Source organism: Oncorhynchus nerka, linkage group LG27 (assembly GCF_034236695.1).
Source record: "Oncorhynchus nerka isolate Pitt River linkage group LG27, Oner_Uvic_2.0, whole genome shotgun sequence".
Lineage (NCBI taxonomy): Eukaryota > Metazoa > Chordata > Actinopteri > Salmoniformes > Salmonidae > Oncorhynchus > Oncorhynchus nerka.
In genome coordinates, this window is record NC_088422.1 from 25,109,296 (window position 1) to 25,123,801 (window position 14,506).

A 14,506-nucleotide genomic window follows, 5' to 3' on the forward strand; every position below is an offset into this window, starting at 1 on the left:
CTCCTCCCCTCGCTACGTCTGCATTGTAAACATGGTGTTATCTGTTGCCAGGATTCCATCAGAAGAACTGGAAGAGTGCCCGCTTTTTACAGGTGGTTTGGAATCCATGTCTGAGTCACATGGAGGCCAGGGCCCTCTCTTCCGGGTCAAGTTGTCATCTGACCTTTCCCTGACCTTGCAATGGACCTCACAGAAGCAAAACCAGGAAAATATACAATGGATGGAATTAATTTTTTACCCGTTTTTCACATGTTGAGCATGTATTTTGTCCTACAAGCCTCACTATGCCTCTATGAGGCTTTGCTGAGAAAAGCTACACTAAAACATTCTCCTGTCCCTCTGGACATTTCTGGGATTGCACACACATCGCCCCAGTCTCCCCCATTAGGGAGAAGGGAGCAGGCAATAGCATGGTATCATATTACATCAGACTGGAGTGTGTTAATCTGAAAGGGAGCCAGGCCAGTGAACACAGCATAGGCTCTCTCTCTCACTCTCTCTGCACTGCCCTTTGTTAGGGCCAAAACAGCACTGTGCTACTGCTATTGCATCAGGGACCTTTCACAACTATTTACTACATAGAAAACACACCATTTCATTTCTGTTCATACCGCTAGTGCATTAAGAGAAGGATATTTCTCACCAGAGGAAGGGTATTTCTCACCAGAGGAGCAAAGGATTGTGGGGAAGGGGGAGATTTAATAGAAAGAGAAGGGAACATGAAGACAACAGTGTCAGTAGCTTCTAATTTATGTTAGCTGTAAACATCCATATGATTAGCACTCATTGGGATTGGATGATTGAAACAACAATACTGATGGACACAACTTTAAAGGAATATAACTATCCCAAGATGACAGAGAGATCGAACCATAGAGATACAATATAATACTATTTATTTCTGTGGATCGAACATCCAATATGAGCGTTCTCTCCCATGCCATCTGAGTGTTCTATCTGAGACTGAGACATACAGTACATTAGGTGCAGTTATCAGGGCTGATAGATGACAGGGCTGATGAAGAGAACACAGGTCCCTAACGACAGACAGGAAATTAGATGTGCCAACGAGGGCTGTCTCTCTGCCCCAACACCTCAATCAGAAACACCAGCCGTCGTATTTGAGCAGACCTCCCGAACCTGAGGCCACATTACCAGGCTATCAGTTAGACCAGGCAGAGATCGAGCAGAACAAACAGCCTTATGATGAATACGATCATCTCAGCATGCCCTCCCTCCCGTGCTCAAAGGCTAATTCTGGATTTAAAGACAGTCATTCAATGTGATTATTGATCATGCTAATTGTGACACTCTCCGTGTCCGAATACCCATACTTGAATCCTAAATTGTAGACCGTTTGAGTATGCAAAAGAATACATTTGCAACATTTAGAAAATCGAGTATACTTTAAATGCCAGGATGCCATTCTCATTTTGGCTTTGACAATGGCTGATCAATTAGATTGGGAATGTGCTACCAAAATCTACGAATAGCGGGAAACAATGCAATCAAGCATGAATGTTTGAGAGTATGTGAATTTTATACTAATTTTGCCACTTCATCAAGTAGAATTCGATGCACACTTTTCCACAATGCATTGGAAGAGATGAGCTGCAAGTGATCGGCCCTAGTTCTTTTCAAGTAGCAAAACAACAAAACTAGGCTACTTAATTGGGAAGATGTCGAATAGCGAAGCTTCTGAAAACAGAAGACAGAAGTCTTTTAAACTAAATACTTTACCATCTTTTTTTTATTTCTGAATGTATCGGCACTGGGGACTCAGGATGTGGCTGCTTTAATGATGTCATTTTATTTAGGCCTTTTGATTTGAACATATGGATTGTTTTAGTTTTGTAGGCTAGACTACCTATGTAATTTATGGATCAAGCCTTAGCAGTCATTCTGATCTCTTTCCCAATGATCAATGCTTTAGTTTATTATGTTGCTGTCCAGTGGGTCTGACTTGGCCATGCACACGACTGTCCACGTTTTTCCGTACAATAGCCTTTTGGTTTGAACATTTGTAACGTTTTGGTGTCTGTACTAGGCTATTTGATTGAATTAATATGTGTTACAGCACTTTAGTTTCACTGATAAATATTTGTTATCTGTTTCTGTCTTCAGTCCCATATAGCCCATCTAGGATACAGTAGATGGCTAAGGTATAGGTTGAATGTGATAGTCTGCCTATAACCAGCCCGAATAAGCTTACAACTCCATTCCTATTCTATTCAGAGTTAAATTAATAATTCAATAATAATAATTAAATAATAATTAAATAATTAAATTAATAGCTAAATTAATAGAATTGGAAATGAGCTATTATCAGTCTGGTTAATGCCATGCATGTCTGGTGAATATGGAAAAATCCACCCGCACTCTGCCCTCCCCACCTACTCAGCCAGTCAGGATCCGCTACTGCGTTCCGGCCGTGTATGCGAAGATGAGTACATAGTATGCAGTTTAAGTATGGCTATTCAGACACGGCCAGTGTCTAATGCTGAAGGAGAAAAGGGGGAAAATATGCCCCACAATATTGAACGCAGAGATGGTAATGTGTACTATTACGGAGTGAACCAAGGATCAGATCTACTCAGCAAACTTGATAAGCAGTCAATAAAGAGTGGATCAACTTCAGTAGGACACTTCAAGTGAATTGGAGTAACAGCTGACAGGAATGTGATTTCAGATAAACCATCATGAAGTCACATAGTTGGTCCCTCTCAGCATTCTGAGCATGTCTCCCCTCCCTCTATTTCAGGGGAGAGAGAGCTGGAAAGATATAGATCCCTCCTCAGCTGGAAGACTCCTCCCTCTGCCAGCGTCGGGGCAGCAGAATGGCACTGTGTTGCTAAGCACCAGGGAAGAGAGAGGCGTAGCCGAGTGAAGTGGCGGGCGCCAGAAGACTGGCATATATTAGAGTAGAGCGGGCATGAAGCTGGGAATGAGACACCACATGTGTCCATCGCTGGATGTTTCTGAAGGAGCCTCCTTAATATAGACCAGTGGTTCCAAAATTGTAGGGTCGGAAGGGGGGGGGGGGGGGGGGGGGTGGAGAACCCCCTCCACTCAGTCAGGCTTTCAACTTACTCTTGGAAGTTTTAATAGTAATGTGCACAAGGAGCCATTTTGAAAGTTGGTAGTGCATCAGCAGTTTCCTCTTGTCATGTCAGTCATTGCAGACCTTTGAGAGATATTCATAACCTGTCAGAAATGTCCAGATCAACTAGTCCATGTCAGCTAATGATTTTTAGCTAGTTTTTTTAACCCATTGATTTTGTTGTAATGTTTGACTCAGATATCACATGAACACACATAAAACTTGACTAAATGTGTATATTAAAACTGCAACAGTTTATCTCCCCCCCATGGCAAATACAAAGAAACGTGACACGCAGGGGGGAAAGGCTGAGTGAAAAGATTTGGGAACCACTGATATAGACCATGGGGTGCATGGATGTGCATGGTTTAACATAGAGACTACTGTATTCACACAACATGCTCATATCAGCTAATGATCATTTGCTGTCAAGTATTGGAGCTCAGCAAGTATTGTTTAAAAATGCTGTAGAAAATCCTACCAAGAAACAAATGCTGAGAGTGGTTTATAAATGAATCAATTCTGAACGCAACAGTATCCTAAAAACACCCACAGAAAGTCTCATTGCAAAATAGTAGATTGACAGCCTATCCTGGTTGGTAAAGCGTGGCACAAACCTTAGGAGAAAGAGTCCCGACTGGAAATGTAGGGGAAACAATTATTTGACATCCGAGAAGAAGACACCATCTCCCTGTCCCAATTTTACAGCTTTCAGCAGCAAAACAGCTATTGAGTAAATCCAATCCCATTCCTAGGAAAGGCTCCACAGGTTGCAGAGAATAAGCACACTGTCTTCTCACTCAAGCTATTAAACATTTCACACTGTTACACAATCATATCCTTTTTCATGATCTAAATGTGACTCTTATGCAAATGTCACAGGCTGGGATTTGTTGAAGACCAGGAGTAAACCTTGAGTCTGTCTCTAACATGAATCGGCCCTGTGACTCAGCCTTCCACATCCAGCAGACTCCGTCTCTGTCTAATAATGCCTCCAGGGTGCACTGGGTGTCACGTTCTGACCTTTATTTCCTTTGTTTTGTATTTATTTAGTATGGTCAGGGCGTGAGTTGGGTGGGCAGTCTGTTTGTTTTTCTATGATTTGGGTATTTCTATGTTTCGGCCTAGTATGGTTCTCAATCAGAGGCAGGTGTCATTAGTTGTCTCTGATTGAGAATCAGGGGCGGCAGGGTAGCCTAGTGGTTAGAGCGTTGGACTAGTAACTGGAAGGTTGCAAGTTCAAATCCCCGAGCTGACAAGGTACAAAATCTGTCGTTCTTCCCCTGAACAGGCAGTTAACCTACTGTTCCGAGGCCGTCATTGAAAATAAGAATTTGTTCTTAACTGACTTGCCTAGTAAAATAAAGGTACAAAATAAAATACTTAGGTAGCCTGGGTTTCACTGTGTGATGGTCTCTGTGTCTGCACCAGATAGGACTGTTTGTGGTTTTTCACATTTCTTGTTTTTGTAGTCAGTTGTTCATGTGTACCTTTACGTATTAAAAAGAACCATGGACACTTACCACGCCGCATATTGGTCCTCTGATCCTTTTCGCCTCTCCTTTTCGGAAGAAGAGGAGGAAATCCCTTACACTGGGACTGTACTACCAACCTGGGACAACCCTCCATGCACACAACAACCAGTTTACATTTACATTTACATTTAAGTCATTTAGCAGACGCTCTTATCCAGAGCGACTTACAAATTGGTGCATAGTTTACATGTCACTATTCAAGATCAAATCTTCTCACAAGTTTTTTCCCCGCTCCAAACGTTTCCACAAAAAAGGTCCATTGCATTCTATAGTGAATAACATGGAAAAGGGATCACATCAAAAACTTCATGAGAGCACATGAGCTCATGGTGCACAACATTTCTATAGGCTATGCAATTGCATTGGAAAACAGTTTATTAAAAAGAGGAGGATCCCATCAGCTTTCTATAGGCCAGGCCTACTATATTTATTTCTCAACTTTCCTAATATTAAGCACATTGCTTCGCTTTACAACAGGAGTATAGCCTACCTGGCTGACATGAACGTTTGCTATTAAAGTGCATAGATGACATGTTTTCCCCTCCCCTGCTCTGAGACAGGTGCATGATAATTGTCCATTCTAAATCAAAACTCATTTCACACATGTTATTTATATGTAAAGACAAAATGATTAGATCCAGCAACCTTCCGGTTACTGGCCCAACGCTCTAACCACTAGGCTACCTGCCGCCCCGGTGTAGAGCCTAATTGGCATACATAGGCAGCACGTGAGTTTCAAAATTGGGGAAGATAATTTTCACCATAAAAATATACCTTTATAATAACCCATTACATGCATAAACGCATTTGACGTCATTTTTGCGAATGGCATTTTCCCTCTGATTCCATTTTTGAACATTTGCGCTTATAGTTTACTGCCGTGTGAGCATTGCTGCACTTGTAATGTGAAGAAATAGCCTAATAGTTTATCAACAATATGAGGCTGTTGCACCAGCAGTTGTATTAATTTGATATTTATCGAATCCCACAACTGTCCCAGACTATGTTTGGGAATATTTATTTCTCGTACAGAAGGACAAGTTGACCAATAGAATAGGTCAACTTTTGTTATATCACAGTAAAATGTACAGTAGGGTGAACTCACGTTATAGAGGATGTCCACCCATCCCTCCATGGTGATGCACTGGAAGACGGTCAGAATAGCAAAGAGGATGTTGTCAAAGTTGGTAATGCCGTAGTTGGGGCCGATCCAGTATTCCTGACACACAGTGCCATTCTCACAGGTCCTCGCTGGAGCCTCCAAACCACAGGGGAACTCTGCTGCCTGCTCACCTGAGACACACACAAACACAACCAGGTAAGTTCTGTGCGCAAACATGCAAACACAGACGAAGATGCTTACAGTAGCTCCCAGATCTATAGGCTGTAGCTCAGTACATCATTTATATCAACTCTACATATGCAAGTTATAGCAGTTACACAAAACACAGGTGACTAAGATTTCATAGCGATGTGCATTGTGCATACCTGTATCAGTCCTGAAGCAGGTCCGGTGGAACTTGCCCATGTAAAAGTCCAGGCCGATGATGGCGAACATGAGTATGGCGAAGAAGAGCAGCATGCCAATCTGCAGCAGAGGCACCATGGCTTTCATGATGGACTTTAGAACTACCTGAAGACCTGAGAGAGAGTGCACAACACTCTCATGTTGTAGTTTTAACACGCATCACAGGAGAGACCCCAAATGGCCCTTTAAGTTCCTTCATTTAACATTTCTGGTTATCACAATTACATAAGATGACATGAACAAAAATTAAATATAGAAATACATGTTTTAACGCTTAAATGGCAAACTTCAAAAATGTACATATCCAAACATAATATTGTTTCTCCTTTTTCCAGTGATTCCAAAGTCATTGTACTTACTAGGGATTCCAGACACCAGTTTCAGTGGCCTCAGGACCCGTACGGCCCTCAGAGTTCTCAAGTCAAAGTCTGCTCCCACTGTAGCCAGCATCCTGTTAACAAACAAACAGACAATCAGACTGACAATACCACAATCTGTACCACTATCCATCATAAACATACAATATATCATTTGCATTATGAACGATTGAGGAAATTCAAGAGCTTCAATATAACATTCATTCCCATCTCCAAACATTACATTCCTGAAAACAATGAGGAATGATTCCTTGTGTATTTTTAAAACCATTATCTAGCATTTCACGCCAATGTCAAATTTCTCCAGCATTCATGAAGGACTTGTATGTGAGATAAATCGAATTATAAACTGGGTGGTTTCAGCCCTGAATGCAGATCGGCTGACACCCATGATACATCAGACATAATAACATAAGTATGACATTTATTTTTACTGCTCTAATTACGTTGGTAACCAGTTTATAATAGCAATAAATCACCTTGGGGGTTTGTGGTATATGGCCAATATACCACGGCTAATGGCTCTATCCAGGGACTCCGTAATGCGTTGTGCATAAGAACAGCCCTTAGCCGTGGTACATTGGCCATATACCACACCCTTCCGTGCCTTATTGCTTAAATGTCTCTGAAAAAGACGGCCTATGTATTCTATTACCTAATAATACAGGGGCTATCATGCGCTTTGTGTCAGACACTTATGTGTAATAGAGTATCAGCGGGGTGGTTTAGAATACATTACTACATCATCTGAAGCATCTACCAGGAGAGAGAGACAGTGTGGAGAATATGAATGATTTCACATGGATGTTGATATGCAGAGGGGGCCTTGACACAGAGAGTGAATACACAGCAAATTTGCTCATTTAATTTTTACACCAACAGTGTTACATTTGACACTTTCTTATAAATATGTGACTATCTCAAAGTAGTGTTAAACTAACACTTTTCAAAGTGTTTATAAACTAACACAGGGTGTTGGGAACCCTAACACCAAGGACGTTGCAAATTCCAACTTACATTGTTTTATTTTTAGAGCTGATATTGTTAACACTTTCTCAGTGTTAAGGAATCAACATCTGTGGTGTTACAGTAACTAGGTTTGAGGTGTTGTTTTAACACTGTAGGGTGTAACGCCTTATTTGCATATTTATTTTCCAGTGTGCCTTTCGAGTGAATTTTAGAGGTACCAGTACCGCCTATGACTGAGTTTGCTAGTGACAGAGACATGATTGTTGCATTGGATAGCTTTCAGAGTACCTAAGTTAATATTTTATTATAAATATTGTATTTTATATGACAATATATCACTTTTTTTCACAATACCATACTTCAACATCCCAGTTTTACCCTAACACAGTGGTCTGAAACTCCTGGTTTGCAGGCCACATTGGCAAGTCACATTATGCTGGCTCGCAAAGTGTTATATGATTTCTATTTGCATCCAACCAGAGTTAGGATAGCCAACAATTGGAGCTTTTAATCCCCTGCAACTGAGGTTAGAATTACTGCCAAGGTAAGGAAGATTGATAGATGACACTACCTAAACTGGAACAACCATCTCAATAAATAAGTCCTACCACTTACAGATGGGATTAGTTTACAGAAATGTATGTTATTTATCTTTGTGTAGTGTAAGATCAATTCATCCATGTGCATGCAGAAACATGGATATATGGCCAAAAACAAACTATTCTAAAAAGCAACCTTCCACAAAGCATGCTTGGAAATATAGAGGCCCCTCCCATGTCTTTTTCACTTTGAAAGAGTTCATGGAAATTAACTCAACACAGTCAAGTAACAGCACCACACGGTGTTGATTCCACTGTGATTCAAATAACACTTCATTTATTCACTGCAGGGGGTGTCAATTTCCAGCCTACTGGGGTTAACCCCACTATAATCAACACTGAGATTTTAACACCCGCAAATTGTCTGTGTAGCAGCTCATTAGAAATAACTAATTCAGATCCTCACTTTCCTTTTAGATTTCAGATGAAGAACCATTTCCTCATTCTCCTGGGGGTCTGACTGCATAATCAAGACACTTCTGCCTAAAACCTCACCCCCATCGTAAGAGGATCTGACTGCACTCTCACAGTCTCATGGAGGAGAGGATGGGAGAAAGGAGAGCTGAAAGAGAGAGAAGGGGAGGGAGGAGAGGGGAATAGCTCCAGGGGAATAGTGTCATTGCTCAGCCTCGCCAATCTGAGGGAGGGGACAGCAGAAAGCATGGGAGGGGAGGGGCAGCAGAAAGCATGAGGGAGGGGGCAGCAGAAAGCATGAGGGAGGGGGCAGCAGAAAGCATGAGGGAGGGGACAGCAGAAAGCATGAGGGAGTGGACAGCAGAAAGCATGAGGGAGGGGGCAGCAGAAAGCATGAGGGAGGGGACAGCAGAAAGCATGAGGGAGTGGACAGCAGAAAGCATGATGGAGGGGACAGCAGAAAGCATGATGGAGGGGACAGCAGAAAGCATGAGGGAGGGGACAGCAGAAAGCATGGGAGGGAGGGGACAGCAGAAAGCATGAGGGAGGGGACAGCAGAAAGCATGAGGGAGGGGACAGCAGAAAGCATGAGGGAGTGGACAGCAGAAAGCATGAGGGAGTGGACAGCAGAAAGCATGAGGGAGGGGACAGCAGAAAGCATGAGGGAGTGGACAGCAGAAAGCATGAGGGAGTGGACAGCAGAAAGCATGATGGAGGGGACAGCAGAAAGCATGAGGGAGTGGACAGCAGAAAGCATGATGGAGGGGACAGCAGAAAGCATGAGGGAGGGGACAGCAGAAAGCATGATGGAGGGGACAGCAGAAAGCATGAGGGAGGGGACAGCAGAAAGCATGATGGAGGGGACAGCAGAAAGCATGAGGGAGTGGACAGCAGAAAGCATGATGGAGGGGACAGCAGAAAGCATGGGAGGGGGGGCAGCAGAAAGCATGAGGGAGGGGGCAGCAGAAAGCATGAGGGAGGGGACAGCAGAAAGCATGAGGGAGTGGACAGCAGAAAGCATGAGGGAGGGGGCAGCAGAAAGCATGAGGGAGGGGACAGCAGAAAGCATGAGGGAGTGGACAGCAGAAAGCATGATGGAGTGGACAGCAGAACGCATGATGGAGGGGACAGCAGAAAGCATGATGGAGGGGACAGCAGAAAGCATGAGGGAGTGGACAGCAGAAAGTATGAGGGAGGGGACAGCAGAAAGCATGAGGGAGTGGACAGCAGAAAGCATGCGGGAGGGGACAGCAGAAAGCATGATGGAGGGGACAGCAGAAAGCATGAGGGAGGGGACAGCAGAAAGCATGATGGAGGGGACAGCAGAAAGCATGAGGGAGGGGACAACAGAAAGCATGATGGAGGGGACAGCAGAAAGCATGAGGGAGTGGACAGCAGAAAGCATGATGGAGGGGACAGCAGAAAGCATGATGGAGGGGACAGCAGAAAGCATGATGGAGGGGACAGCAGAAAGCATGAGGGAGTGGACAGCAGAAAGCATGATGGAAGGGACAGCAGAAAGCATGAGGGAGGGGACAGCAGAAAGCATGAGGGAGGGGACAGCAGAAAGCATGAGGGAGTGGACAGCAGAAAGCATGATGGAGGGGACAGCAGAAAGCATGACGGAGGGGACAGCAGAAAGCATGAGGGAGGACACAGAGATGTTGGTGTAGCTGCTAGTGAATCCAATTACTAATGGCAAAAGAAAGGTTTCAACATTACCTAAAACACAAACTGTTTTTAGAATAATACGATCATGAAGTATACTTCATATTAACCAGAATAATATACCCTGCTTTGTGAAAATGTGTGCCACTTTAGGACTCTACTGTATGCAACAAAGATGTGATACCCCCAGAAAATAGATTAACATATGGAAAGTAGGAGTGGGGTCTCTGCCAGTATAGCTTCACTGCAGGGCGGTGAAACCTAGAATTGTTTTGGTTCTTTCCATTAAAACTGACATTTCCTTCCCTTTCCCCTGGATGTGAATTAATCACAGCCTACTAAAACACTCTCAGATGGGATTACCTTCATTACAAAGGAAAGAATTAGGAAATGAAATGAATCTCATTTTCCCCACATCAACTAGTACGTATCAGACTCTAGAAAATATATGGTACGGCTAGAGAGGAGATGGCCATCATCTCTCGCTTATGGCTTCTCCCAGTGAGAACACCCCGTCTCCTAGCATGATCTGCCTTGCTATTCTAATGTTCCAGACTGCAGCTGGCATCCTGAAATATAGATAACTTATCTTCAGTGAAATCAGCCTCCCAAGACTCCCTCTCCTCTCTGCTCTGATCAGAGCACTTTGCTTTTCTGCCTGCCTGCCTCCCTACCTGCCTGTTTGCCTGCCTGCCACTATAGAAAAGACAGAAAGCCTCAGGACCTGGTACATGCTCCCAACTGAACCAATCCCAACATGAGGCAACACACTGGTATGGCCAACACAGTGGTCCCTGGTATGGCCTCATTTTCAGGGCTTATATTGTAGCTTTACAATATATTTCTTTAATATTCCAAAAACAGGGTTGAGATGACAATGAATGAAAAAAGTTCAACACCAACCCAACCAGAACCTATCTGACTCAGATATCACTGGGGTTTGAGTTCTGGCTGTGTCACTGCTTCAGCCACCAGAGAAAACAACGCAGGTGTGTGTGTGTTTCCCATATTCAAAGTGGCCAGCATGGGTCAGAGGACAGTGCAGTGAGAGGCCTACACTGGGCTGCTCCCAGGGGTCTTTCTTCAAGCGGATCAGAGACTCTTTCTGCCATCTCTCTATCTATACTTACGCCTGCCAGCAGACAGAGCAGACAGAGGGAGCACAGTGAGGGCAGTGGAAACAGAGCGCCAGCCAAAGACAGCATTACGATGTTGCCCGAGCATTGCAGTGTAAGGGAGATGCTAGTCCCTTAAGTATAGGCCTCCACTAAGCTGCTGTAAGAGGTACAACGTGGCAGATGTCTTTCTTCACTATGAATATAGAAGCTCCACTAAGCTGCTGTAAGAGGTACAACATGGCAGATGTCTTTCTTCACTATGAAAATAGAAGCTCCACTAAGCTGCTGTTAGAGGTACAACGTGGCAGATGTCTTTCTTCACTATGAATATAGAAGCTCCACTAAGCTGCTGTAAGAGGTACAACGTGGCAGATGTCTTTCTTCACTATGAATATAGAAGCTCCACTAAGCTGCTGTTAGAGGTACAACGTGGCAGATGTCTTTCTTCACTATGAATATAGAAGCTCCACTAAGCTAATGTAAGAGATACAACGTGGCAGATGTCTTTCTTCACTATGAATATAGAAGCTCCACTAAGCTGTAAGAGGTACAACGTGGCAGATGTCTTTCTTCACTATGAATATAGAAGCTCCGCTAAGCTAATGTAAGAGATACAACGTGGCAGATGTCTTTCTTCACTATGAATATAGAAGCTCCACTAAGCTGCTGTAAGAGGTACAACGTGGCAGATGTCTTTCTTCACTATGAATACAGAAGCTCCACTAAGCTGCTGTAAGAGGTACAACGTGGCAGATGTCTTTCTTCACTATGAATATAGAAGTTCCACTAAGCTGTAAGAGGTACAACGTGGCAGATGTCTTTCTTCACTATGAATATAGAAGCTCCACTAAGCTGCTGTAAGAGGTACAATGTGGCAATGTCTTTCTTCACTATGAATATAGAAGCTCCACTAAGCTGCTGTAAGAGGTACAACATGGCAGATGTCTTTCTTCACTATGAATATAGAAGCTCCACTAAGCTAATGTAAAAGATACAACGTGGCAGATGTCTTTCTTCACTATGAATATAGAAGCTCCACTAAGCTGCTGTAAGAGGTACAACATGGCAGATGTCTTTCTTCACTATGAATATAGAAGCTCCACTAAGCTGCTGTAAGAGGTACAACGTGGCAGATGTCTTTCTTCACTATGAATATAGAAGCTCCACTAAGCTGCTGTAAGAGGTACAACGTGGCAGATGTCTTTCTTCACTATGAATATAGAAGCTCCACTAAGCTGTAAGAGGTACAACGTGGCAGATGTCTTTCTTCACTATGAATATAGAAGCTCCACTAAGCTGTAAGAGGTACAACGTGGCAGATGTCTTTCTTCACAATGAATATAGAAGCTCCACTAAGCTGCTGTAAGATGTACAACGTGGCAGATGTCTTTCTTCACTATGAATATAGAAGCTCCACTAAGCTGCTGTAAGAGGTACAACGTGGCAGATGTCTTTCTTCACTATGAATATAGAAGCTCCACTAAGCTGTAAGAGGTACAACGTGGCAGATGTCTTTCTTCACTATGAATATAGACGCTCCACTAAGCTGCTGTAAGAGGTACAACGTGGCAGATGTCTTTCTTCACTATGAATATAGAAGCTCCACTAAGCTGTAAGAGGTACAACGTGGCAGATGTCTTTCTTCACTATGAATATAGAAGCTCCACTAAGCTGCTGTAAGAGGTACAACATGGCAGATGTCTTTCTTCACTATGAATATAGAAGTTCCACTAAGCTGTAAGAGGTACAACGTGGCAGATGTCTTTCTTCACTATGAATATAGAAGCTCCACTAAGCTGCTGTTAGAGGTACAACGTGGCAGATGTCTTTCTTCACTATGAATATAGAAGCTCCACTAAGCTGCTGTAAGAGGTACAACGTGGCAGATGTCTTTCTTCACTATGAATATAGAAGCTCCACTAAGCTAATGTAAGAGATACAACGTGGCAGATGTCTTTCTTCACTATGAATATAGAAGCTCCACTAAGCTGCTGTAAGAGGTACAACGTGGCAGATGTCTTTCTTCACTATGAATATAGAAGCTCCACTAAGCTGCTGTAAGAGGTACAACGTGGCAGATGTCTTTCTTCACTATGAATATAGAAGCTCCACTAAGCTGTAAGAGGTACAACGTGGCAGATGTCTTTCTTCACTATGAATATAGAAGCTCCACTAAGCTGCTGTAAGAGGTACAACATGGCAGATGTCTTTCTTCACTATGAATATAGAAGTTCCACTAAGCTGTAAGAGGTACAACGTGGCAGATGTCTTTCTTCACTATGAATATAGAAGCTCCACTAAGCTGCTGTTAGAGGTACAACGTGGCAGATGTCTTTCTTCACTATGAATATAGAAGCTCCACTAAGCTGCTGTAAGAGATACAACGTGGCAGATGTCTTTCTTCACTATGAATATAGAAGCTCCACTAAGCTGCTGTAAGAGGTACAACGTGGCAGATGTCTTTCTTCACTATGAATATAGAAGCTCCACTAAGCTGCTGTTAGAGGTACAACGTGGCAGATGTCTTTCTTCACTATGAATATAGAAGCTCCACTAAGCTGTAAGAGATACAACGTGGCAGATGTCTTTCTTCACTATGAATATAGAAGCTCCACTAAGCTGTAGATGTCTTTCTTCACTATGAATATAGAAGCTCCACTAAGCTAATGTAGAGATACAACGTGGCAGATGTCTTTCTTCACTATGAATATAGAAGCTCCACTAAGCTGCTGTAAGAGGTACAACGTGGCAGATGTCTTTCTTCACTATGAATATAGAAGCTCCACTAAGCTGCTGTAAGAGGTACAACATGGCAGATGTCTTTCTTCACTATGAATATAGAAGTTCCACTAAGCTGTAAGAGGTACAACGTGGCAGATGTCTTTCTTCACTATGAATATAGAAGCTCCACTAAGCTAATGTAAGAGGTACAACATGGCAGATGTCTTTCTTCACTATGAATATAGAAGCTCCACTAAGCTGCTGTAAGAGGTACAACATGGCAGATGTCTTTCTTCACTATGAATATAGAAGCTCCACTAAGCTAATGTAAAAGATACAACGTGGCAGATGTCTTTCTTCACTATGAATATAGATGCTCCACTAAGCTGCTGTAAGAGGTACAACATGGCAGATGTCTTTCTTCACTATGAATATAGAAGCTCCACTAAGCTGCTGTAAGAGGTACAACGTGGCAGA

General features: G+C 43.0%; 1 protein-coding gene across 1 annotated transcript in view; it reads right to left on the minus strand.

Annotated features, from left to right (window-relative positions):
- Positions 1-14,506, minus strand: part of LOC115111440 (voltage-dependent N-type calcium channel subunit alpha-1B-like) — a 177,769-nt gene that overhangs the window by 104,080 nt on the left and 59,183 nt on the right. Inside the window, 3 exon segments of the mRNA XM_065011492.1 lie at positions 5,741-5,928; positions 6,124-6,276; positions 6,523-6,614. Of these exon segments, the coding sequence (XP_064867564.1) occupies positions 5,741-5,928; positions 6,124-6,276; positions 6,523-6,614 (433 nt within the window).